Source organism: Idiotropiscis lumnitzeri, chromosome 6, assembly GCF_059441095.1.
Source record: "Idiotropiscis lumnitzeri isolate Australia: NSW breed Sydney's pygmy pipehorse chromosome 6, RoL_Ilum_1.0, whole genome shotgun sequence".
In the NCBI taxonomy this organism is placed as follows: domain Eukaryota; kingdom Metazoa; phylum Chordata; class Actinopteri; order Syngnathiformes; family Syngnathidae; genus Idiotropiscis; species Idiotropiscis lumnitzeri.
In genome coordinates this window covers 574,385-597,769 of record NC_142396.1, presented here as the reverse complement: position 1 = coordinate 597,769, position 23,385 = coordinate 574,385, and the positions used below count along the sequence as shown (strand labels likewise).

Here is a 23,385-nt window from a genome sequence, read left to right as displayed (position 1 = left end):
CAAATACAAATACAACTTTATTGATGTAGCGCAGCTGGAGCTGCGAACACGCTCCTTACATATGGCGTCATATGAATTCGCAGGAAATTAGAACACAAATGAAAACACATGCCCAAAGAACAGCGACAGTTCCATGTTGGGTAGAAAATCAAAGAATAAAAATGCGAGCTTTGGCTGCCAGGATGGCCGAGTGGTCTAAGGCGCCGCGTTTCGGTCCCAGTCGCCCCAGGAGGCCTGGGTTCCAATCTCGAATTTCCCCATTGTGGGACTAATAAAGGGAATCTTATCTTAAAAGTAAATATTATATCATTGCACATCGGGAAGGACCGGCCGGCAACAGATCTTGTCTTCATGTAACCAAGGCTTTGATTACTGTTTCAAAGTGCTGCTGAGAAAGAAAGGGCTGTACATTACCAAAAGGAAATAATTTCTTTCTGTTACTGTAATAATACAACTTTATTTCACTGTAACAAAGCGCTTTCCATATGGCGCAACAAAAATAAGCCGGTGAATTAGAACACATGAACCCAAATACAATTGATACCAGAAGAAAAGTGACAATGTCGAAAACCAAAGAACAAAAATCTGCCAGAGACAATTTCCTTGCGTGAGTTTTTCCATATTTGTCCACTCAAGATGATTCGGATTTGTATCCGCTTCCACGTTTCCCACACAATGACAGTAGTTTTTGATATTTGTGCTCAATCTTTCAATGATATTTGGCCCGCTTGAGTTACACAAAATAGGGACGTCTGAATCGCTTGCAAACATCTCAAAATGAACAAAGAACAAGAAAAGTGTTTGGACGTTGCACTTTCTTTCAGTTGAACGTTTACCGCGCCTGATATTTTATTTCTTTTTTGTCGCCTTGTTGTGTGTGTGTGTGTGTGTGTGCGTGCGTGCGTGCGTGCGTGTGCGTGTGTGTTTTGCTTGTTTCTTGCTCTGAGGTTTGTTACACAACAATTATGTTTGTCAATGTTTGAAAGTCTCAATTAAAAAAAAAAAAAGGGACCTCATCACACAACACTTGAAGGCTTTCCATGAACTCTTTTCCCTTTATTTCTTTGATGTTCCCAAAAGTACAAGTTGTCTGTGTTGCTTCTTCAAATGGACCATTTGACCTCTTTTATTTCATTATTTGTTCACTATTGGTGTTGTTCAATGCGGATGTTGTGTGGCCATCCATGACTTTACACCTTCGTGGCTCATTTTTGCTTCGGCCTCCGGCGAAAAAAAAGTTCAGCTGCTTTTGAATCGTCATTTTAATCCCAAATGGAAAATTAGATATCTATATATGTACACACGTGCTCTGATATTCCTTGACGTGAAGGAACCGATCATGTCAATTGATTCCTCAGAACAATGAAATGAATATGCAACACGAGTTTGCCGAGCCATCCGCAAGAACCAATAAACGTGTGGAAAAAGGTGCGCCTGGTCCGATGAGAGCCAAATGGAACTTTTGGGGCACGATGACAAAAGTAACACTGAAAATAGCATCCCCGCTGTCACACAAAGGTGGCGGCGGCACCATCAGAGAGTCGATGGGAAGCAAAATGGAGAATGGAGAGGTTCCAAACGAAACACGCGCACGGGTTGGAATGGCCAAGTCAAAGCCCAAAGAACCGATTGAGAAGCTGTGGAAAGATGTGAAAACGGCGCTTCACAAACACTCTCCATCTCATGTGCCCAAGTTGAAGAATGCAGGCACATTTCAGACTCTAGACGTGCAAAACTAACAGATGGGCCCCAAAAGACTTGGCCTAGAAGCATTGCCCATTTTTTTAAAAAAAAAAGAAAAAGAAAAAGGGTAAAATATTGCATCAATTTCATTCCACTTGACTTGGTGTCGAATCTTCGCACACACACCAAAAAAGTCAATTGTAATTGTGTTTGAAGCATGAAATGCACTAAAAGGTCTGAAAGTTCAAGGGGGTCTAATACTTTTGCAAGCCTCTGTCAACAGAATCATTCCATAAATGGCTGCAGACCAGCCAGTGTGTGTTGCCCTTTGCTCCATTTGGGACCGCTTATGCAATTGCTTTGTTTCAAAACTTCTTTCATGCGCGAAAGAAAGACACCGAATGCAGCCAATGAACAAGCAACCAATATGCAAACGTTCAAAGAGTGCTTTCATGATGACGACGAGCACGTTGAAGCTTTGCTTGACGTGCTTGTCACTTTCTCGGCCGACTTGGCACATCGTCCTCATTTCGTCTGCGCACTCAAACCTCTTCACACCTCTTCACTTCTTCACACTTGCCACTCGGAAAAGCTCCCTTCAAACAACTCGTCTTCGAGAACGAGAACATGGACATCTCCAAGCTGCTGTGGTTGACCCTCGTCGTGTGGCTGGAGCAAGCTCTTGCAACGACAAGTAGGCTTTCTTGCATTTTCTTCGCACTTCAGCTGAGAATTGGCGATTTGATGGTGTGAACCAGAAGTGGGCACTGCGTCCCGGGAGCGAAACGGCCCGCCTGGCCGGACCTAGGGTTTTTTTTTTTTTTTGGGTGGGGGTGGAAGGGTCATTTATTCATTATCATTTTTTTAAGGTTTCAGGCCCTCGGGCTTGTGATGTGGTCGCGGCCAAATGTGCCTCCGATTGCGTCAAAAGCGCAACTATCAACTGCGCGTACATGCATTGGGGAATTTTCTGTTTTCCGTGCGGTCAGTGAAGTGCGCACGAAGGTGATTGGCTCATGGCTCACGTCTCGGGTGAGTGAAATGGGATTGTTGTTCTTTGGCGGCCAAGTTGGTGGCGCAGATGAAAGGAGGAGACGAATAGGGTCAGGTAAGCGGGTTTGAAGAGTGAATGAGACAGCTAATGATCTTTAAATAAACGCAGACCTCTGCCGTTAGCATCTCTCCCGGAATTAAAAAAAAAGTGGGAGCGTTTGGGGTTCGAGGGTTGACGGTTAGCCGGCCGGCAAAAAGTGACCAGCTCGCGCCTTCACTTTGAACCGAAAGGTTGCAAGTCAAATGTACGAGTGGAATGTTTCCTTTTATGAAGGTTTTGTTTTATTTTATTTTTTTCATTTTCTTTTTTAACTTGTCACTTTGTCCACTGTGTCCCTTGTCCTTTCATGTGCAGTTTCACTGCAACATGAATTTCTCTTTGAAGGGACAACAAAGGCATCAGGTCTAGTAAAGTAGTAATGAATAAATAATAGAATAAATCAAATTCCCATTGTTTTTTTTTAATTCAAATAACAGTAACACGTTTTGTTTAACACAACAAAACAATGACATGCATACATTTCATTTTTAAGGGACAACGTGCATAAGGTAAGTAGTAATTAATAAACAGATTCATATTTTTTTGACTAATAATAACAGAATCGTGTTTTGTTGTTTATAAAACCACATAATGCTAGAGGGCAAAACAATGACATACATTGATATAAATACACTGGCCTAGAATTTCATTGTTTCAAAGAATGGCAATTTTTCAAATGACTCCAAATGGTTGATGAAAGCAAAAAAAGCACGTCCTCCTTTTCCCTAAACTTGACTCCAAACGCAAACGACCCCCCCCCCCCCCCCCCCGCTAGCGCCAACTTTGAAGTCAAAAGGCAAGTTTTGTCTAATCTAAGTGGACTTGGTCACACGAATGTTTGAAGATGGAGTCCCGCCGTGTCGACACGATTCCGGTAGCGGTCACGTGACTTTCTTCAAGCGGTACGCGCACCGACACGGGGTTTGCCCTGGAAGTGTGTCGCTGGACCCATCACGACTGATAACGATCCTGATCATTTGAATCAGGTGTGTTGCAGGCAAGCGGCCCCGCAGAACATCCATGATTTCCAGTCTTCATGCATTTCGGGAGTCAGAGAAGCCACCTCCCCAATTTGAACCCATGACCTTGGCACCGCCCGGCACATTAAATAACGGCTCGTCCGCTGATTTTACGATAGAATTGTTCAATATTTCTTTCGGGAGGCGATGATGCAATTTAGTGTTCCAAAATGTGAGAAATTATTGATTGATTTTTCTTAAATGGTTAATAGACTGGTAAGATTCCAAAGTATTATGAGTGCAGGTACTTTGTTGCTTTAGCAAAGTTGGCGTTCAACTTCTATTTTCACAAGTATAGATTGCGAGTCAAACTTTTGCCGCCTCTGCTTTCAGGTGAGTGCACCCCTCCATCGTGCACGGGGATCGGTGACACAGACCTCATGGTGGTGCTCTCAGATATGGTCAAAAATGAAGAGATAGTGACGCTGAAGCGTGGTGTTGCCTTAGTTCCGACAACTAAGTTCTCACTAGACAAAACAGATGCCACGAAACACAAGCTGAAGATTTCGGCCCTGAAGCCGGACGACAGTGGGTCGTACACAGCCACCTACAGGAAAGAGGACGACGGCCAAGTTACGGTCACGTTCAACGTCCTGGTTGACGGTGAGTTTGATGTTGCCGCGAACCAAAAACTTTGTGACACACATGGAGCCTCTCCCAAAAGTGCAAACGGGCACCATAGCATAGATATTTTTCCCCCCAGCGTTCGAAAGGCGCATGGAATGGTTGTGGGTTTCTTCCCAAAGGTGACGTCTCGCCGCATTTTGGTCCCAAGTGTTTTCAATGCCATTTCCAGAAGCGCCCGTGTTGCTTTTTTTTCCTCTCACTTGTGCTCGGGCGCAGAATTGTCACTAATCCGTTTGGCACCTCCGCCTTTCAGCTGCGTGCCAAAAAGGCGCGACGTGCATGGGCGTTAAGGGCGCGGGCCTCACGTTCACCCTCTCCGCCAAGTGCAAGTCCAACACTCTCGAGCTGATGCACGGAACCACCAAGCTCGGCTCAGATAAGTACTCTTCGGCCGACGAGACCGGCAGCACGGCCACCAAAGTGAAGATGAGCGCGCTGACGGCGGCCAACAGCGGGAAGTACACGGCCACTTGCCAGAAAGAAGGCGGGCAGCAGATAAAGGACCAATTCACCGTGCACTTTTTCGGTGAGTTTGATGTCGCAGGACCACTTCATTTGGGCCTTTTGCGCAAGGGCAACAAATGGAGTGGTTGCGTTTGTCGCGCCGCAGGAACCAAATGTCCAAAAAGACGCAAAATGGCTTTTGTAGGCGTACTTTGGCGGCTTCAGCAAAAAGTACTGCATTGCGTGTTTGTCATCCTTTTGTGGCCTCGTGTCAGTTGTGTGCTCAGTTGCCGGACAATGCACGGGCGCCCAGGGCGGCACGGTCAGATTGGAATCAGGAAGCCTCACCCCCGCCTGGACTTTGAAATCCAAAGATGTTGCCACACCTGTTACGGCCGACACCCGGATCACTTTGGGACAGGGCTACGTGCAGATCAGGGACCTGAAGATGGCGGACGCTGGGGAGTACGCGGATAGCGCAAAGTTGAAGATCCAACTTGTGGTTTTGGGTAGGTTTGCTGTTGTGTTGCGGCGGCAAAATCCTTCGGAGCCATTTTTGCGTCCAATGTTTGGCTTTGCTTTGTGTCTTTGTGTCTCCCGTTCTCAAGCGGGCACCGGCGGTCTGTCCTACTCACCTGCTCTGTTGGTGACGGTGACGCTGATGCATCTGCTGCTGCAGCTGGTCGACTAAGACGCCAAGCAGGCGGCGAGCGGGTGAGCCCGTGACAGGTTGAGAGGGAAAAAAAAAAAGCGCTTGGTGGTGTGGAGCGTTGCTTGAAGCGCTTTTAAAAATTGTTTCTTTTTGTTTTGTTGCTTGTCCTCAGCTCGTCGCGTGGCGTTGGCGTTCCTGACCAGGAGATGCAACTTTGGAGGCCTCCGCCCCCCCCCCCGGCGTCCTGCCGGCTCGCCACATTGTTACAAAATTGCATTACGACATGCACTTGTCTTTGGTCTCCTCAAATAAATCGATTTATCAAAGTCACCAAAGGTGAAGATGCCTCGTCTTTCGGGTGCCCCCCCCCACTCAGACCGAGTCCACCTCGCTTGATCTCGCACAACCTTCAAGAAGTGCATCAATTTTGCATTGCCGGCTTATTTCGGGTCCATTTGGGCTTCACTTGACATTCTTTGCTACATTTTCAGAATGGTATAAAACAACAGACATAAACATTAAAACCTTTGCTCGAGCCGTGAGTTTTTACATTTGGAAATGTTTTTTGTTGCATGAGGAGGATTCCAAACTTGATGGGCGTTTTTTTTTCCCCCCCAAGCCGGGGGTTCTTTGTTGACGTTCTTGAGGGCAACAAGTTAACTTACATTTTTGATCTGATTTCCCCCCCCCCCCTTATTAAATTGTGGCTATTTGGGTGTCAAGGAGAAAAGCACCCTACAAACGAAATGCCTTTTTTAAAAAAAAATAAAAAATTCAGCTTCAGGTGTGCAGGACAAAAGTCCACAATTTTTTATTCTTTGCTCAATTGTCAACGAGGAAACGTTTCATTTGTTCTCTTTAAAGCTGGGCACTTGACCCTTTTATTTTTTGCACGTCAGTCCCCCGCCCTGCAGCCGCGATCTCGGTACTCGTCGCAGCCTCGACCCTGCGGCCTTTTTCATAAAGACTGTCGGACTGCGACACGGTTCCGCCATCTCACGTCTCTTCATACACAAACGGTCGGTAGTGGCAATTTTTATCGTCTGCCCATTTCACTCGCGCGTTCATCGCACACGTGGGCCGGACTAAAATTTGTTCATCGAACGCTTCGTTGAAAAAAATGTGTCACCCGAAAATGGCCGTCCCGCCCAGCTCTGGCGAAGTTTCCTTCCATCATTGTGCACTCGTGTTATTTCAAAGGAAAGATTTCTAGATTGAAAGAAGATCTCGACGGCGTTACGAGGAACGTCATGTTCTACTTTGATGACATCCAGGAGAAGGGAGGGGGAAAAAAAAAAATCAAAAGAGGTGTAGACACTTTTCACAGCTTTCGTCACAATTTATTGCTCGATGGCGGCGACAAAAAAAGCAAATCAAAAAGTACCAATCGACAGCTCGCGTAAGCCCTCGAGCCAACATGTCACATTATTTGCTCAAAGTCTTTTTTCCGTGACAACTTTGATCCCTCCGCCTTCTGCTTTGCGCTCGGCGTCTTCTCACACGTTCATGGACAAGATCAGAAACTAAGCGGAGGAACGGAAAACATTGCGTCTGAACCGGCGGATGGCGGGAGAAAGGCAACTGGAAAAGACGCCAACGTTCCATACCTGCAACATGTTCATTCGAATGCGGCCCTTGTTGTGTTCATCCATGGCCTGGAAAACTCCTGGAGAAGGAAAGAAAAACCAATGAGGACGTGCTCGTCGCCATGCCGGCGCCGGCGCCGGCGCTTGTGGCGGCGGGACGTACGGAACATGTTCTCCAGGCGCACGATGCAGGTGAGATAGTCGTCAAAATCGATGGCGTACTCGTCGTCGGCAAAGCGCAGGCCAAGTAGCTGCAGCAGCTGATTATTCAGCTGCATGCCTGCGCCAACACACGCACACACGCACGGCGCGTTTGTCGGAGGGAGGCCACCGGAGGCCCAAACGCTTTGGCGATGAAACGCTTTCAAGGCGCACATTGCCGATATTGAGCCATTTTGCTTCGACGGAGTTGCGCCGACCGGGTCTCACCTGCGGCTTTGAGGGCACTGCGGAGCTCGTAGGAGGACATCTTGCCCGAGCGGTCCGTGTCAAAAGAGAGGAAGAGCATCTGCGAGCAACACAAGAGGGAGCCAGAAAGGAGGAGAAGAAAAGAAAGCAGAATAGGCAAGACAAGAACCAGGAAAAAGCCAAAAGTAGCACAAGGGGGAGGTTCAGAAGGACCAGAGGAACACAATGAGAAGCGGCCAAAGAACCACAACGAGAACAAAGAAGGAGCAGAAAAGGCAGTCGAAGCGGCAAAAGGAGAAGCTCAAGAGGAATACAAAATGGCCGACAGGACAAAGGCACACACGGTCAACATCGCTCACGATGCTGAAGCCAGCTCAGCGAGCGGCCGGCTCACGTACGATCCACTTCTTCATCTTCTCCCAGAACACCTTGAACTCCTGGAACTCCATCTTGCCCGTGTTGTCCACCTGCCGGACTGAGTCAAAGGAGCAACAAGCACGGCCGACAAGCTGCTCGCTCGCTCCGTGGACGGATGACGGAAGGATACGTCCATGAGGTTCATGATGCTGTGGCACGTGTGGAGGCTCAGCCCTTCAAATTCAATCTCCTTTCCTGAGGACACAAACGCGGTTATGCAGCGCCTGTCCGAGTTTCCGGCCAATCCGAGGCCACGCCTCCGACTGCTCGCCGGCCGGCGTCGGAGCCCAAACGCCATTGAGCGGCGCGGCCAATTTGTCTTCCGTTTGCTTTGCTCATTTGTTCTTCGGCAAAGTGAAAACGGTTCACGCGTCGGGACGAGCGCAAAGAGCCGTTGCGACGGAAACCTGCGAGCGGCGGCGCACGCGTGCCAACAGCTAGCTAGCCGGACTGACGCGCACGCGCACGCGCACGCACGCTGACCCGTCATTCAGCCAAAGTGCCGACGAAGGTTCAAGTGTTGACATACGGCTGCTGAGGACGCCGTTGAGCAGCTGCTGAAGTTCCCGGACGCAGATGGCTCGGTCCTGCGCACAAAAAGCACACCGGGGCACACTTGTGACGACGAACGCTTGGAGAAAAGCGGCACCTTGCAAGTTTGGACAAGTTCTCTTTTTTTAACTTGCCTTCGTTGGTTCTGAGACACGTTCAAATTGATGCATTTTCACGTCTAACGGGGGGGACGGATGCAGTGGCGGAGCTAGACTTTTGATCTTTGTGGTGGAGGGGCGGGGCAAGGATAGCTCAGGGGTCCGCAAAACTTGCTCTCCTCCCATGCCCCAAACTTTCTGCGACATCACAATGTCAAGTTTGATTTGCTTCTCCGATCCGTCGTTCAGGCCGCGTTTCGACAAGCGGGGGGAGGCACATGCGGCACGATTGCAAGTGTGCGGAGGCGCCAAACTGTCAAGCCCCCCCCCCCCCCCCCCCCACCACCACCAAAAAAAAAACCGCATGACACAAGCGAGCGTACTCGGGCTCCTGCGGCAGACTCACCGACCCGGACAGCTGCTCGAAGAGTCTCCTGAGGCCTTTCTCCTCGTCCGTCTCATCCTCGGGAGCGCTGGGCGGCGGAGGCTGCGGGCGAGGCGGGGGAAGCGCTCAAACTTGTGAAAAGGCGCCGCTCGGTCATCGACGCCGGGATGATGCGCTCACCTCAGGCAGGTCGGCGTCCACGTTGCCGCCCATCTCCCTGTTGACGAAACCCCCCAAAAAAATGGAAGAAATAAACATTCCATTTCAATTCAAATTCCATATCGTCCTGAAAACTAAAACGTGATCTGGTGCATTGTCCACCCCCCCAAAAAATGTTTTTATTCCATCAATAAAGCGTTTTGTTGTATTTTGACGCCGGTTGGTGTTTGAGCGGCACTCACACGGCGGCCACCTTCTTCTCGGAGAAGATGCGCACCAGGAAGTCCGCCTCGCGGTGCGGCTGGAAGGTGGTGGGCACCAGCAGGTAGCGGCCGGGCGGCAGCGTGAAGCGCTCCGACACCTCGCGCAGGTTGATGTAAGTTTTGCTGCGAGCTTTGGACGCGTGCGTGCGGAAGAAATCTTTGCCTTGCTGCTCGGCGTTGTTGGGAGCCTGAACGACAAGGGGCTTCGGTCACCATTCCGTCACTTTGGCAAAATTCGGACACGTGACGTACAAGCAGGATGCGACCTGATTTGCATCCATTTTTGGGGGGGTCAAACCAAACCGCCATTAGAATGAAATCAGCGGCAGAGCGAGAGAAAGATTGACGTTCCTGCTGTAAGTGAGCAAAGTGAAGGACAAGGCGGGCGCTTCGTCAGACCTCGTAGATGGCGAAGCCGATGGTCTCCAGGTCCATGCCCTCCTTCCTCAGCTGCCGTCGGTTCTTCTGCATGAGCGCGATGACCACGCTGCACATGTCGTCGTCGTCGTCGGCGTCCGCCAGCTCCATCTTGAACTGCGGATTGGTCCAGAAGGTGTCTGCCGAACCACGCGCGACAACACTCACATGGAAGCAAGTTCAACGTTTCTTTGTCACAAATGGAGCCAGCGGAGGGGCGTCCCCGTTCAATGTCAAGCGTGACAAATTGGGCACACGGAACTAGAAAAAAAAAAAAACGGCTCCACAGAAGCGTGGAGAAAAATCGTACATTCGGACGTGTTTGCAGCGAAATCAAGTTTTCAATGCCACCGCATTGGACTTGACTGGCCTGTCATTTTGCGTCATGCCACTAGAGGGCGGACTCACACTGCACTTCATCAGCTCATCATTTTCTCGCATTGGCCTGAGTGCAAATTGTGAGACTTTTCCAAAGTCCGCGCCAAACGGAGTTCTCATCGCCACTCCTGAAATTTTGCAGCTCACCGATGAAGTTTCGGCATCCGCCGGCGGTGGATCCGCGGATCCACTGGCCCTCGAACAATTGCGCCTCCCAGTGGCGCTTGGTGTTGTCGGTCAGCGCGTCCGGCGTCATGTTGCAGATCTCCACTTTGTCAAAGTTGGACTTGAAGTCCTCAAATGTCATCCTGACCGCACGCGCAAAAAAGGTGGACAGTTCCAAAATAAACTCCACACAATTCTGTCATGTGTGTTCAAATTCAACGTGAACATAAATAATCACACGTGTACAAAGAATGCGTCAAAATGAAAATAAAAATCATCATAATTGAATGAAACCATAAATAAAATGCCACGGAAAAAATGAATCCATAAATCAAGAATGAAATAAAGGCAATTGGGAAATCTTGCAATCGGTTTGTTTCGAAACATTTCGGACAAGAGCAAGCACAGAAGACTGACCAGAACTCGCCGTCTTCAGAGTGCTGCTGCAGAATTCGTCGTTTCTCCGCTTGGTCCACGTTGTCCCACTCGCGGGAACTGGCAGCAAAAGCAAAACACTAAATGGCAAATTGCAAATCACTGGCGCGTCATTTCAGAGCATCAGCGAATGGATGAAAAAAAACAAACTTGTGCTGAACATTTTGTTTTCCAGAGTGCTTGCCCTCATGACTGGCAAGGCAGGCAATACCGCCGACTGGTCGCCAGCCGACGAAAGGGCAAACCTCGACAAACAAGGGACTGGTCGGCTCGCGATTTCAGGGTGCACAGAGGACTGGTCGCCAGTCAACATCTGGCCGTGTGCATGCGGCAAACGGATTTGGCGAGCCATTTAACATCTGCTTGCGCATCGACGTGGTGATGGCGTGCACGTGTTGTGTTTGCGGGCGCCCTACCCGTCACTCCAGGCTCCGTTCCACTCCACCTGACCCCACGGGTTCCTCACGCGCACCAGTTTGACCTTTTGACCTCGGAAGTTGACCTCCTGCAGGCCGGTGACTGAATAGGCGTGACCTTTGACCAGGCCGCTGCTGGTCTTGGCCTCCGACTCGGCCGAGCTGCTGATCTGCAACCCATCAGCTTTTTAGAATTTTTTTTTGGGGGACTTTTAATTCTTACATTCACTCTTCACTTTAAATCCCTTCATAGAAAAAGTATGTCCTTTTTCTTTTTTTGGTCGACTATTAGTTTCTCTTAATATGCGGCGTATTTTTTGAGTGCAACTGAAAAAAAAAATGACTCCGTGAAAAGTAAAGTACAATTTGAGCTTCCTCCTTCTGTGCCGCAAGACGAAAATGAAAACGCTGAAGACGTTTCAAATGATGCGTTTTTTTCGGAAAGCATTTTCATTTTTTTTCTTTCGCTCATTTTTAATGATGATAGTCAGATGCGAGAAGATGGCGCCAAAGCAATACTTTTACATCACAAGCAGCTCTTTTTTTTTTTTTTTTTTTGCTTTGTGAATAACAGAATCTATCCATTGAGGTCTAGCGGTTAATTGGGAGCAGAAAGCTGCCGCGAACGAGGAAAAACCGCAAAGGAGAGGTTGACTTTTTTTTTTTTTTGGATGCAAATGACTTTTTTACTTTGCGGGGGTGGGGGCAGCGAAAGAAATTGGGGAGCGTTGCTGCAAAAATCAATCAAATGTGGGGATTTGGACACTTTGACCTGAAAACAACGTGACTATTCATTTGGTGAGCTCGTCATCGATTCACCTCGCCCAAAATAAAATAAACAGGCTTTATAATGTGCGATTACTCACACACGCGCGTTTGTTGATGAGAGGCTTTAAGGGGCGTGGCCTACCATGTGGCATCAAGAGCTGTGCCAGTGCAGTATTCATTTCATATTTGCATATTTTTTTTGGGGGGGGGGGAGCCCTCACGTCAATGGAGCATCCCATCATGGATCCTCGGTCCAGGGCCTTCTTCATGAGGCCGAAGAGTCGCTGGTTGGATTTTTTGGTGTCGTGTATCTCGCCCACGCCGCCCGTGAAGTCCTCCATGGCCTCCATGGTGCTGCCGCCCTTCAGAGACTCGTAGCTGCCGTGCAGCCTGCACGTGAAAACGGCAAATATTCACGCGGGCGGGAGGGCGACTGTCCGCCCGCGAGCACGCCGAGCGGTCCCCCAGCCGATGCCCGCAAATTATTTGGATATGAAACAAAGCTTTCACAAGACGTCATTTATGGCCGTAAGGAGGGGGGAAAAAAATCTCTTCATAGGCAGAAAGTCAAAATGTTAAAGAAGTGTCATCTTCCAATCAATTATTGGATGCATTCGTCCACGGGCGGATTCAATCAGGGTACAAAATGTATTTGAAACCATTTTGCTCATTTATTGTTTAAGTTTGGTCATTTGGAAAAACAAAACAACATGGAAGCAAAATCACACGAGAGAGATGCAAACTTTTTTGGTCCAATTTGCCAAAGTCTTCTTTTGAAATAAATAAATAAAACACAAGCGATGGCCTGTTCGCTTTCATGAGAGCATAATTAGCGCCGAGAGGCTGAAATTTGGACCATTGAAGAAGTGAAACAAATTCATTTGGAGACCCGGAATATGCCACAAACCAACCTTGGGTCATTTGAAGAGAAATAAAACTGCTCCAATTAAAATCGCTAGATAAATATTGTACGTTTGGGTAATAAAAAAAAAAACCTCTTCATTTCCATGCAAACGTTTAAGGCAACGAACGAACGTGAGTGACGCGCGTTCAAGTTGTCTGACAAGAGCGAGCGTGGCGCTTACTTGGCGTAGGCTTTCTCCAGCAGGGCGCTCCAGAACTCGTCGTTGGAGGCCGAGTGAAGCAGGATGAGCTGGCCGCGCACCGACGGCAAGCGGTCGTCCACCACCACGTCCAGCCACTTGTTGTGCCGCCAAAACTGAAAAGCGCAAAAGTGCTCATCTCCCAAAGCCGCTGAAGCTCGTTGAAGCTCGACTCTCTTGAGTAATTCAAGCACAAAAAACGCAACCTGGAAGTGGAAGATGCCGGCGTAACGGTGCTCAAAGTCCTGGTCGTGGGGGACCACCCGGGCCAGAGCGTCCTTCTTCAGAGTCAAGGATGCGATGGCGGCCAGCAGCCAGCAGTCGCCTGTGGACGGAAAAAAACTAAACAACGCACACGTGCATTTCGGGGAAATGCCAGGCAGACGGCGAGCTCGCTTGATTCTCATGTCGGACGGCGGCATTTTGGGGCGAGAGGGAACCGATTCGTCGTCGCACAAGCGGCCGTGGCGCGTGAGCCGGCCCCTGCGCCCGCGGGGAAGGGGGTGGGGCTTATTAGCGCCGTTTGGGATCTTTCCTCGTATTTATGTGCTTTGCATTTTGCTTTTTAAATTACAGCGGAACCTCGGTTCTCGACCGTAATCCGTTCCTGAACCCTGTTGGAAAAGCGAAACCATTCCTTTGCTTTCTTTGGAGGCATGATTAGGGGCTAAAACACTTTGTAGACCTCTATAAAACGCGAGAGCAAAACGCAGCACGTCCGCACGCGACAACAGTTGGTCACAAAGAGAGCAAGAGAGCGATCGACACCCGCACGCCGCTCAGCATCCCACCCTCGCGTACGCACTCACGCGTCGTACCGGCGTTCGAACTCCGAGGTTTGTTCGAACCGCGAAGCAAGAATTTCTCTCTTTTTTTGTTCGAGAACCGAGGTTCCACTGTATTACCCGTCTCGCCGCACGTCCGTCCGTACGTACCTAGTTGTCCCTGGCAGATGTCCGTCCGGTTGGCGTCACCCTTGATGAACTTGGGGTTGGTGCACAGCTCCTGAGGAGACAAAATGGGGCAAGCGGGGGAGGGAAGGAATGTCGATTGAGAATAAAGACGAGGAGACAAAAGAATGAGGAGAATGGGGAGGAGAAGAAAGAGAACCGGTCCGGTGACGTGTCAGCGGGCCGGCGTGTTCACATTCCGAGCTTATCAATCTAAACACACATTTCTTAGTGGGGTGTGTGCGCGCGTGCACGTCGCTGGAGGCGGGACCCAGAAGAAGCGACGCACAACGAGCCCCGTTGGCGACGATGCCGTGTCGTTGACGTGTCGTAGGACATACGACACACGCAGACCCTCAGCCGCACTCCTCAGCCAAAACGGCAGGGTAGCAATCACCTCCATGCACAGGCGCAAAAAAAAGAAAAACAACCTCTCGTGTCTTGGATTCATGACTTGATTTTCGAGGAAGGCAAACTCGTATGAAGGCGACGCGTCATACAGTGCACGCAAAGATTTGATCCTTTGGGAGCGATGAGGCACACAAACATGAAACAGTCGTGTCTTTGATGTGTCCTATGACAAATCCAAAGGCGCACATTCCTAGACAGAACGCGCGTGTGTGTCTTTGATGTCCTACAATACACAAACATGCATTCAGCTTTTGTTTTGGCTGCATCGTGTGACACGAGACACGCAACTGTCGTGTTCACGTGACGTCTCTTTGATGTGATATTTAGCAAATCCCACAGAGATAAAGACGTCTCGTATGGCAAAGCGCACCACACGGCAGATGTGTCGTTGATGCATCACATGACATCCAATACTGACAAAAAAAAACCACTCCGGTATTCCATGCAGCATCCAAAGTACACACCAACACGCAACGGGTGACTTTGATGCGTCATGTGACAGACATGAAAATAAGTTGCATGTGGCAAACAATGAGCGTGCGCACACGTCTTTGAAGGCGCAGACAGGCAACCGTTTCGTCGGACGTTCCTTTTAGCGCCCACTTGCATGCAACACATGTCTTTTATGTGCCATGCGACCCGCAAAGCACAGGCACATGCTACAGCGGCGTCGTTGATGTGACACGCAGATGCAAATTGTGTCTTTGATGTGTTTGTTGTGACATGCAAAAACAAAACACTGGCATGCAACAAGATGATTTCGTTGATGTGTCATCCAACAGGAAATGCGCGCGCACACACACACACTGCCTAACATGCATGCACGGATTGCGTCTTGGATGGGTCAGGTGACATGCTAGCCGGGATGGAAAAAAGCGCTACATACCGGGGGCCTCTTCCACTCCAGCCTGACGGGAACGGCCTGGCTGAAGAACAGCGACGAGTCTTCGGAGGGGAAATCGGGGTCCTCGAACAGGATGCGCCTCCGCAGGCATTCCTGACGCAGCTGCTCGAAGGAGCGGCCGTCCATCTGCGTGTCGATGGCGGCGCGGCCCCCCGCCGGGGAGGACTGGAGGGGCATGATGCCGGAAGCTGGACGAGGTGGCGGCAAAGTGAGGCACGGCGGCGCGGCGCGGCCGTGTGTGGGCGATGCGGCGCCACGGTCGGTTGGGTCACCTCCGCCACGCCCTCCCGGCAAACGGGTTTGTCCACTCGGGCCTCGCCCCGCCGCATTCTGCGCTCTGGAATGGCAGCCAAAGAGCACAAAGACGGAATTGGCAACAACGCTCGACGGCACGCACGCTAAGTGGCGATTGCCAATCATGGCCGCTTCCTGTCATCATGATCATGTCGTCATTCATTTCATTCAAAAAAAAAAAAAAAAAAAACTAAACAAAGAAAAATCGGCAATCTAAAACTTTCGGCATGACTTTTTGTCAAAACCGTGCCAGTATTCGCTCGCGAGTGGACCGATACCAATACCATAAAATTACAATCAACACAAAGCCACATTTCCTTCCGACGCGTCAGGTGATTGAACGTGTCAAACCGCCAAAGTAGAGCGCCAACTACTGGCGAGAAGTCATTTGAAAAAACATCGGCCTCTCGTGATGTCAACAGCCTTCACGAGAGGCCGATACCGAGAAATGCGGCCGGCATCGCTCTGGTACCGATACCTGCGTCGGTACTCACCCATCCCTACAAATCCCCATTGGAATATTTCGGTTTCCTTCTGGTGGCGACAGTCGAGCTCGGGATACAAGTGCCAAAGCGGCGTCCTCCTCGGCGACGTTACGCATCGATTGCAGTCGCGATTATATGGTCGTTAATTTGGTCACTAGCTGCTCCCCAATCCTTTTAGTCCAACTCGACTCGGACGTTAGGCCCGTCTCGCGCAAGCCGTAGACGTCGCCGAACAAAATCGAGACCATAACAGCAAGACAAGAAACATGCGATTTTCAACTTTTTGTCTTTTCACCCTCGACTCGTGTCTTAAAAAGTCTCTCTTGTCTGTTGCTGTACAGGTTGGTGCACTTTGGTTTGCCTCTGCGAAAACAAAACAACCCCCCCCCCCCCCATGCACTGACAGGCGGAAGCACTTCTTACTTATGTCGAGTGATTTATTTGAATTTGAGGCCACGAGAGGCGGCAAACAAAAGTTCACTGAGAAACTTTGGAGGTGACAAGCAAAAAAAAAAAAAAAATGGTGCTTTTTTTTCCATCCCTGAAAAAAGCAGCGAGTTACAAAAAGACACTTTCTGAAATATGACACTTCTCCGAAGAGCCGAGATAGTGCAAAACATTTGTCGTCTGAGATAAACAAAATGAGCATTGACATTAGCGATCCCCAGCAAGTGAGCGAACGTTCCAATTTCACTTCATTGCACCGACAATGACTCGGCCGACAAATAACGCATCCTCGTTCCGTCCGTTAACGTGACAGGCAGAACAATTGCACCGCACGGTGCAGTCGTTCGGTCCGCCCCATTCGACCTCGTCTTCCACCTTCATTTTTCACCATCCCACGAGTCGCTACGTCCCAATCGTACGGAAAGCGAGAACATCAAACAGCACGCTCTAGGAATCGCTTTTATCCCGAGCGCTTCCCGTCACCAGCAGCAGGTTGCAGGCCATGAACTGCACGTTGAGCACGTTGCTGGTGTCGCCGGCATACGAGCCCACCAGTTCGGCGGACGCGCCGTCGGGCGCGGCCACGCCGGGGGCCTTGCGCACATCCCACACTCGCACCGTGTTGTCGGCGGACGACGACGCCACCAGGCTGCTGTCGGGGCTGAAGGACAGGCCGGTGACGCTGTCGGCGTGACCCCGCAGGTCCTTGAAGAGCGCCCCCGAGGCCAGGTCCCACAGCTTGACGCGCTGGTCCTCGCCGCCCGACGCCAAGTACTTGCCGTTGGGCGAGAAGGCGAGCGCCAGCACGGGCCCGCGGTGGCCGGTGAAGAGGCGCACCGACGCCCCTTGCTGCGTGCTCCACAGCCGCACGGTCTTGTCGCTGGAACCGGTCGCCAGGTAGTTGGAGTTGGGGTGGAAGCGGACGCAGTCCACGTCGGCCAGGTGCCCGGCGTAAATGCGCAGCGGGTACGTGCGCGAGAAGGTCCACAGGCGGGCCGTGCGGTCGTGGGAGCCGCTGGCAAAGTAGAGGCTGCACGGGCTCACGTCCACGTCCCACACCGGGTAGGCGTGGCCCCGGTAGAGCGCCGTGTTGGTGAAGCTGCCCAGGTCCCAGTAGCGCAGGCTGCTGTCCTCCGAGCAGGACAGCAAGCCCGAGCTGTCCGTCAGGAAGGCGGTCCGGAGCACGGGGCCGCCGTGGCCGCGCAGCATCTTGATCTCGCTTCCCGACGCATCGGCCTCGTCCGTCAAAACGGAAAAAAAAAAAAAAGGAGGAAGAAAGAAAGGCATTCCTTCAGGACGTGTCGCACAGTAGACGAACATACTGCAGCGTCAAAAGTGAAATACAACTGAACTGTTCAAAAACAAAACAAATAAGTAAATTGAGTTGAAGCAAATATTTGTCAAGTATGACACTAACATTTTCATTCCATTTTTTTTTGGGTCAATGACATTGAAAAGCAGATTAATGGAGTTTCATACGTGGATATTTCTAAAAACTTTCATTGTTATATTGTTCTTACATGAACCTGCGTAAACAAAACGATGTGTTCCGCAATGAACCAAGTCACGCCTTGGCGTGCAGTACTCACGTCTTCCTCCAGGACGTCGCAGGCCAGGCGGACCCGCGACACATCGGTCACGTGCGGCTTGGCCTTGAGTTTGCGCGAGCGAAGGCTCCACAGCTTGATGGCCGAGTTGTCGAAGCCGGCGGCCAGCAGGCGGCTGTCGGGCGACACCTCGGCCGTGTTGAGCAGTTGCTCCGTGTGCCGGAAGGCGTAGAAGCACACGGTGGTGAGCGAAGGCGGACCCTCGCGGACCTTCTTGATGCAGTCGCGCAGGGTCTGCAGGGCGGCCTCGTTTTGCCGAGTGCCCGCCGGGAGCTGATCAGCGGGCGCCTCGCCGCCGCCATCCGCTCCCGCCCAGGTGGAGTTGGGGGTGCCGGTGGACGTGGCCAACCCGACCGCCGGCCCGTAAAGCTGGTAGTCACTTCGCCTGGAGGCGCTCACCTGTGGCAAACAGTTTTGCGGATTTATTCCAAATCCATTTAGCGGACTGAACTCCGAGCATGATGCTTCTTGCTTCATGTGAATGGCAATTCCAGAGAGTCGCGTTTTCAACAAACGTTGACTACGTCCGTCCTCTTTTTTTTTTAATTTTTTATTACAAATGGGAATGGACGGAGCTCAGGGTTGGGAAAATTAAAAAAATAATATTAAATAAACAACCGAGGCAGCATTCCATCACTCATGGATGAGAAATATTTGGAAATACGTTTCAAGGACATTGTGATTGAGAAGCGTTTTGGGTTTTTTTTGCATTCAATCTACGCCAAAAAAAAGATCATGGAAATTGTTTAAAAGAAAGAAAATCAAATCAATAAAAGGGATCATGTAGTGTATACACACACGCACACCACTAAATCGTGTACAAATAATTTGCCCAATGAAAAATTGATTGCTTTGAAAAAAAAATGGAATTTTGCCACCAAAAGGACCATTTCATTCTTATTATGTAGCGTTTCGCCAAAGCTGACAACGCTAAATCGGGTCCAAAGACTCGCACGCTACCACTTTGTTCTCTCCGCCCACCGACTCTGGAGGGACGTTCGGAAAAGCTCACCAGACGGCTTCCTAAACTCACCTCCAGCTGCAGGTGCGCTCCGAGGACTCTGCAGATGGCGCCGTTGTCGTGGCTCTGCAGGTAGCGCAGCAGGTAGCCGTGGGCGCCCTCGCTGAGCCGCACCACGTACTTGTGCTCCAAGAAGGCGCCGAGCCGCGGGCTGGCCGCCACGTCCTCCGCGCTGAGGACGTGGCGCAGCTGCTCCACCGTGGCGCCCTGCTCGGCGTCCTGCAAGAAGGCGGCGTGGAAGCGTGCATAGAAGGCGTCCACCGCCGACTTGAGGCCGCAGCTCACCATGTCCAGGTGGAGGTAGACGAAGAGCGGGTAAAGGAGCGCGCTCGCTTCCTTGGCCCACGAGATGTCGGCTTCTGAGGAGACAGACGAATTCCAAGTTCGTCTCCCAGGTCCAATTATCAATACAGTAATCCCTCGCTTCTGCGCGCTTTGACGATTGTTTTTGCCCTGGTATTGTGCTGTGCGTAGCGGCCCCTCGGATTCCAAAGAAGGAAGGACGCAGAGCGTTGCAAACGGGTGTCGATCATCTTTTATCTCCGAACAAGCATTTTCAGCGGTCTGCACCGTGAAAACGACAGATCGACACAAAACCGCTCATTGTAAAAGTAGTTTCACAAACAACGCTCCCGCAACGGCAGGAATTGAGTTTTCTCGTGAGCTTCGTTAATCGGTGCGGGCGGTCCGAGGTGGTTCTGACTCGTCCTTGGCGGCACGTCATTTTAGCCACTTCCATTCAAGTACTCGCACGGACCCTTTCACAAGCCGGTCCAGTGAGCAATGTCGATGAGCACAACGTCCACTTGAACGCCACGGGAACGACGGTCAAAGGATGTTTCGCTTGCACCGCGACCGGCACCGTGGTGAATGACGGCGCTGTCGTGGGACTGACTCATCTCGTCTACAACTGATCTTTGGTTCCGGAACGGACAGGATAGATGGCGCGTGCGCCGTTGCTCTGTATGCGATGAGTAGCAGAGTCAGGTCAAAGCCACCGACGAGCTCGCAGATGCGCCACGCGCGCATGCGCACTCCATCACAAATCAAAATGATCAAATTAACGACGCCGGCGTAAATTCTAAATTCCAAATCCCATAGTTTACCTGTGAGCACTAAAACCTAACTTCAAATAAAACATAGCACAATAAGAACAGGCTCTTACGGCTGCAGGGTCACACGCGTCCCCCTCAGCATCGCTCGGCGAGCCCCACTAGTTGAGAAGCACTGCACTAAAGCGCGCGCCAAGCATGTGGAATGCGGCGTGGCGGGAGAGCACGACGTCCTACCTGACAGGAAGCAGCATAGCCTGGCGTACTGCGACTCATATTGCTGCGGGTCGGACTGGCACGGCGCCGCCGACACCGCGTTGGCACAGCCCGACTCGGTCTGGACTGCACGCACACAAGCACAGGAAGTGTTAATGTTCATGGCGAAGCCGTCAAATGATAGGAGTTGATCATTTTGATATTTTTGCTCACACCGTCGGAATGTAATATGCTCGGCGCTAAGTACATTGTTGTTGTTTTTTCTCATTTTTGTAGCTTACCAGTGAGGCTGGCAGCCATCTCCTCGGCCGTCTGGAAGAGTTTGGTAGCTTTCAGCGAGCCGTCGGCCGAGTCCACATACTGCCTGCGCTTGAGGTACTGAGCCACGGCGTACTGAATTTGCTCCGTACGGACCCGCTTCATGACCTGCCGGCAAAACAGCTGACGTTTAGCATCACGGCTACATTGGCATGAAGATGTGTGGCAGACCATAATCGCTTGAATCATGGTCTATGCCACGGGTGGGAGTGATGTCTCATTCGCAACATTCTGACTATGTTCTCATCCATTCGTCACGCGTGTGACACAACGAAACGAAACTACACGCGTGTAGCCCACGGCGGTCACAGAAATCACTTGAATCGGACAAAAGCAGTATGTTAAAAATATCCAATGAAAATCACACGTGGCTTTTGAATGGTGCGTTTTGCTGCACAACCTTTTGAGGGAATCACTGCAATATAACGATTTGTACAACTTGAGCAGGGACATGAGCAAAGTGCTCCTGTTGTCTCGGGTTTGAAGGGTGCTTTCGTCACACGACATGTTCCAACTCCTTCCGGAGATGCTCAATAGGATTTGAGTCTGGGCTCATTGAAGGCCATTTCATATTAGTCCAGTGTTTTTGCCCTTAGCCACTTTTCTTAGCTGTGTTTTGGGCCATTGCACTGTTGCAAAACGTGCAATTGAGAACACCGGGCTGCACATTTCTCTCTCAAATACCATGAAAGTCTCGAGATTACATTGCACACCGCACAGATTCAAGACACCCTCTTCCAGATGTAGCAAAGTAGTCACAAGAGGTGATACTGATACTGAACTAAATGGCGTGAAATACAATGTCCAAATTGAGTGGTTAGAAGGCTGCCATGTTTCAGTTTTAGTGTGATCGAGGAGCAAACGGCTAACTTCGCTCCTTCGCGAATGGGCCGGCCTCGAGCGGCGGCTCGACGTTTAGCGGCTACTTAGAGCACCGATCGCTGACTTCAACTCACTGCATCTCTGTCCGCTTCTTTCAGTAATCCGCGGCTGGTTCCACTCCGGACGGGTTCAGTAGAACAAAGACGGCGCGTTTCTCTTGAGCTCCATATTGTCTTAGCGACACAAGCTGAACCTCCAGTCAAGTAGCGATTTGAATCGCGCATGCGCAGTAGGTCCCCAGACGCTGGTTGGCAAACTACGGCAAATGTACTAAGTCAAAATAGCGTTCGAATTTCGACGCGGTACATTCTCTCCCATCAAAGTTTTTGTTCCTTATCGTTAAAATGAAATGTCTATCAAATGAACACAGCAGAGAAATTAATGTTTGATTAAGGGCGAAATACCTAACTCTGCCCGTGTTATTAAAAGGTAGAGAAACACATTTTAAGTTGTTAAAAGGTACAAATCGTTATTCAGAGTTTAATGAGGAGCATTTTTTTTGCAACTCAGTCATTGAGTCTTTGTAACATTTGTTTTATTTTTGTTTTTTTTTGTTTTTTTACCGTAGATACAAAAGCGTCTTTGGGAGCCGTTCCAGAAACTGGTTACGTGTAAAGGAACACTAAGTCACACAGAGACATTAAATATGGGACAGAGAAACAAAATAGGAACAACGGAATAAACAAACAACACTTTGATAATGTTCCAAAACAATTTATTCATAGAGGCAAATTTATTAAGTGTCACACATTATTTCAGTTTTATATCAGAAGGACATTGAACAGACTTAAAATAAAACCAGTACTTATAATAAAAGTATGATGGTTTTATTTTTTGATTTGTGTTGCCCTTGTTAGAACACACAGTTCTTATATTTTGCTTGTGTGCTCAGTCTGTAATTCTCATGTTTTATGGAAAGTATGATTGGATGCTGATTTTGATTAATAAAGATGAAAAAATGTCTATCATTGTAATGACTTCTTAGATAATATTTACAGCAAATTAACTGTGTTTTTTTATAATGAGGCTAGAGAGACCTTAGAAAGTGTATTTTTTTATTGTAGTTTTTATTTTGCTCACTTTTGAATTTTACATGCTTCTTTGAGAAGTGTTTTGTTTTAACTTTGCTGGATATTGATTAAAAAATATATACGATGATGGGTAGAGTAGTAGCCTATTATGGTTACTTGCACGGAAACTAAAAGTATAAAACACTTTTCTACTGGCGCAAGATGATATGAAAGCAGGTCCATATATACTTCATGAGGATTTTACTAACACGCACCACAGGTAGAGTAGAGCAGAGGCGTCAAGATCCAGTCCTGGAGGGCGGCAGGGCTGCTCATTTGAATCAGGTGCGTTGCAGCCGGGAGAGATGAAAAACATGCAAGTAAGCGGCCCTCCAGGACCAGGGTTTGACACCTGTGTAGCTAACCAGTCGATCTGCATCACCTGGGTTGTATACAATTTAATTTTCAAAGTTTTTTTTTTCTGTCACTGTTCACCAGTACAAAATACAGAATTGCAATTCAACTGCATTGTTTCCAAAATTTGAACATTTCAGATTTATTTAAAAAAAAGAAATAATTGAAAAGTTGAAAACATAGCCATTGATTGACACAAAAACGGTTTAGTAGCATCTATTTCTGTTCAGTAAAGCTCATTACGAGACTAGACGCATGTGTGCGCGAGTGTGTGCACGTGTGCATGCGTGTGTAGCATCACTTTTC

The 23,385-nt window shown here is 49.6% G+C and overlaps 3 protein-coding genes across 4 annotated transcripts; 1 reads left to right on the top strand and 2 right to left on the bottom strand.

Moving 5' to 3' along the window:
- The first annotated feature begins 2,143 nt into the window (after positions 1–2,143).
- On the top strand, positions 2,144–5,816 carry LOC148334380 (uncharacterized). 2 transcript variants are annotated; one of them, XM_088298974.1, is made up of 6 exons: positions 2,144–2,377; positions 4,129–4,398; positions 4,676–4,948; positions 5,142–5,375; positions 5,475–5,580; positions 5,691–5,816. In XM_088298974.1, the coding sequence occupies exons 1-5, from the start codon at positions 2,311–2,313 to the stop codon at positions 5,555–5,557; spliced, it is 927 nt and encodes a 308-aa protein (XP_088155100.1). In that variant the 5' UTR covers positions 2,144–2,310; the 3' UTR covers positions 5,558–5,580; positions 5,691–5,816. The 2 variants fall into 2 exon arrangements, with proteins under 2 accessions (XP_088155100.1, XP_088155098.1); XM_088298972.1 differs by lacking the exon at positions 2,144–2,377 and adding an exon at positions 2,635–2,791.
- A 1,017-nt stretch (positions 5,817–6,833) lies between these two features.
- Positions 6,834–16,406, bottom strand: LOC148334379 (calpain-9-like). Its single transcript, XM_088297568.1, has 20 exons — positions 16,122–16,406; positions 15,316–15,670; positions 14,004–14,073; positions 13,275–13,393; positions 13,051–13,184; positions 12,187–12,355; positions 11,198–11,367; positions 10,764–10,841; positions 10,329–10,489; positions 9,786–9,943; positions 9,366–9,574; positions 9,145–9,181; positions 8,986–9,066; positions 8,459–8,516; positions 8,060–8,124; positions 7,911–7,979; positions 7,534–7,612; positions 7,268–7,384; positions 7,126–7,184; positions 6,834–7,041 (listed from the first exon to the last, which is right to left on the bottom strand). The coding sequence occupies exons 1-20, from the start codon at positions 16,226–16,228 to the stop codon at positions 7,015–7,017; spliced, it is 2,322 nt and encodes a 773-aa protein (XP_088153694.1). The 5' UTR covers positions 16,229–16,406; the 3' UTR covers positions 6,834–7,014.
- Positions 16,407–16,535: 129 nt separating this feature from the next.
- Positions 16,536–21,887, bottom strand: LOC148334378 (TAF5-like RNA polymerase II p300/CBP-associated factor-associated factor 65 kDa subunit 5L). Its single transcript, XM_088297569.1, has 6 exons — positions 21,730–21,887; positions 20,737–20,881; positions 20,477–20,581; positions 19,200–19,546; positions 18,149–18,565; positions 16,536–17,795 (listed from the first exon to the last, which is right to left on the bottom strand). Exons 1-6 carry the CDS (start codon positions 21,877–21,879, stop codon positions 17,007–17,009), a joined length of 1,953 nt encoding a protein of 650 aa, XP_088153695.1. The 5' UTR covers positions 21,880–21,887; the 3' UTR covers positions 16,536–17,006.
- Positions 21,888–23,385: the final 1,498 nt, after the last annotated feature.

What these genes read in the sequence shown, in the direction of transcription:
- LOC148334380 (XM_088298974.1), top strand. Translation starts at nt 2,311, where the DNA reads ATGGACATCTCCAAGCTGCTGTGGTTGACCCTCGTCGTGTGGCTGGAG. An exon ending in GTTCAACGTCCTGGTTGACG is followed by an intron (nt 4,399 to 4,675) that starts GTGAGTTTGATG and finishes TCCGCCTTTCAG; the next exon opens with CTGCGTGCCAAAAAGGCGCG. An exon ending in GATCCAACTTGTGGTTTTGG is followed by an intron (nt 5,376 to 5,474) that starts GTAGGTTTGCTG and finishes CCCGTTCTCAAG; the next exon opens with CGGGCACCGGCGGTCTGTCC.
- LOC148334379 (XM_088297568.1), bottom strand. Translation starts at nt 16,228, where the DNA reads ATGCGTAACGTCGCCGAGGAGGACGCCGCTTTGGCACTTGTATCCCGA. An exon ending in GAGAAGAAGGTGGCCGCCGT is followed by an intron (nt 9,182 to 9,365) that starts GTGAGTGCCGCT and finishes TTTCGTCAACAG; the next exon opens with GGAGATGGGCGGCAACGTGG. An exon ending in TCGAGCAGCTGTCCGGGTCG is followed by an intron (nt 8,517 to 8,985) that starts GTGAGTCTGCCG and finishes TTTTGTGCGCAG; the next exon opens with GACCGAGCCATCTGCGTCCG.
- LOC148334378 (XM_088297569.1), bottom strand. Translation starts at nt 21,879, where the DNA reads ATGCGCGATTCAAATCGCTACTTGACTGGAGGTTCAGCTTGTGTCGCT. An exon ending in AAGAAGCGGACAGAGATGCA is followed by an intron (nt 20,882 to 21,729) that starts GTGAGTTGAAGT and finishes TTTTGCCGGCAG; the next exon opens with GTCATGAAGCGGGTCCGTAC. An exon ending in GCGACGTCCTGGAGGAAGAC is followed by an intron (nt 17,796 to 18,148) that starts GTGAGTACTGCA and finishes TTGACGGACGAG; the next exon opens with GCCGATGCGTCGGGAAGCGA.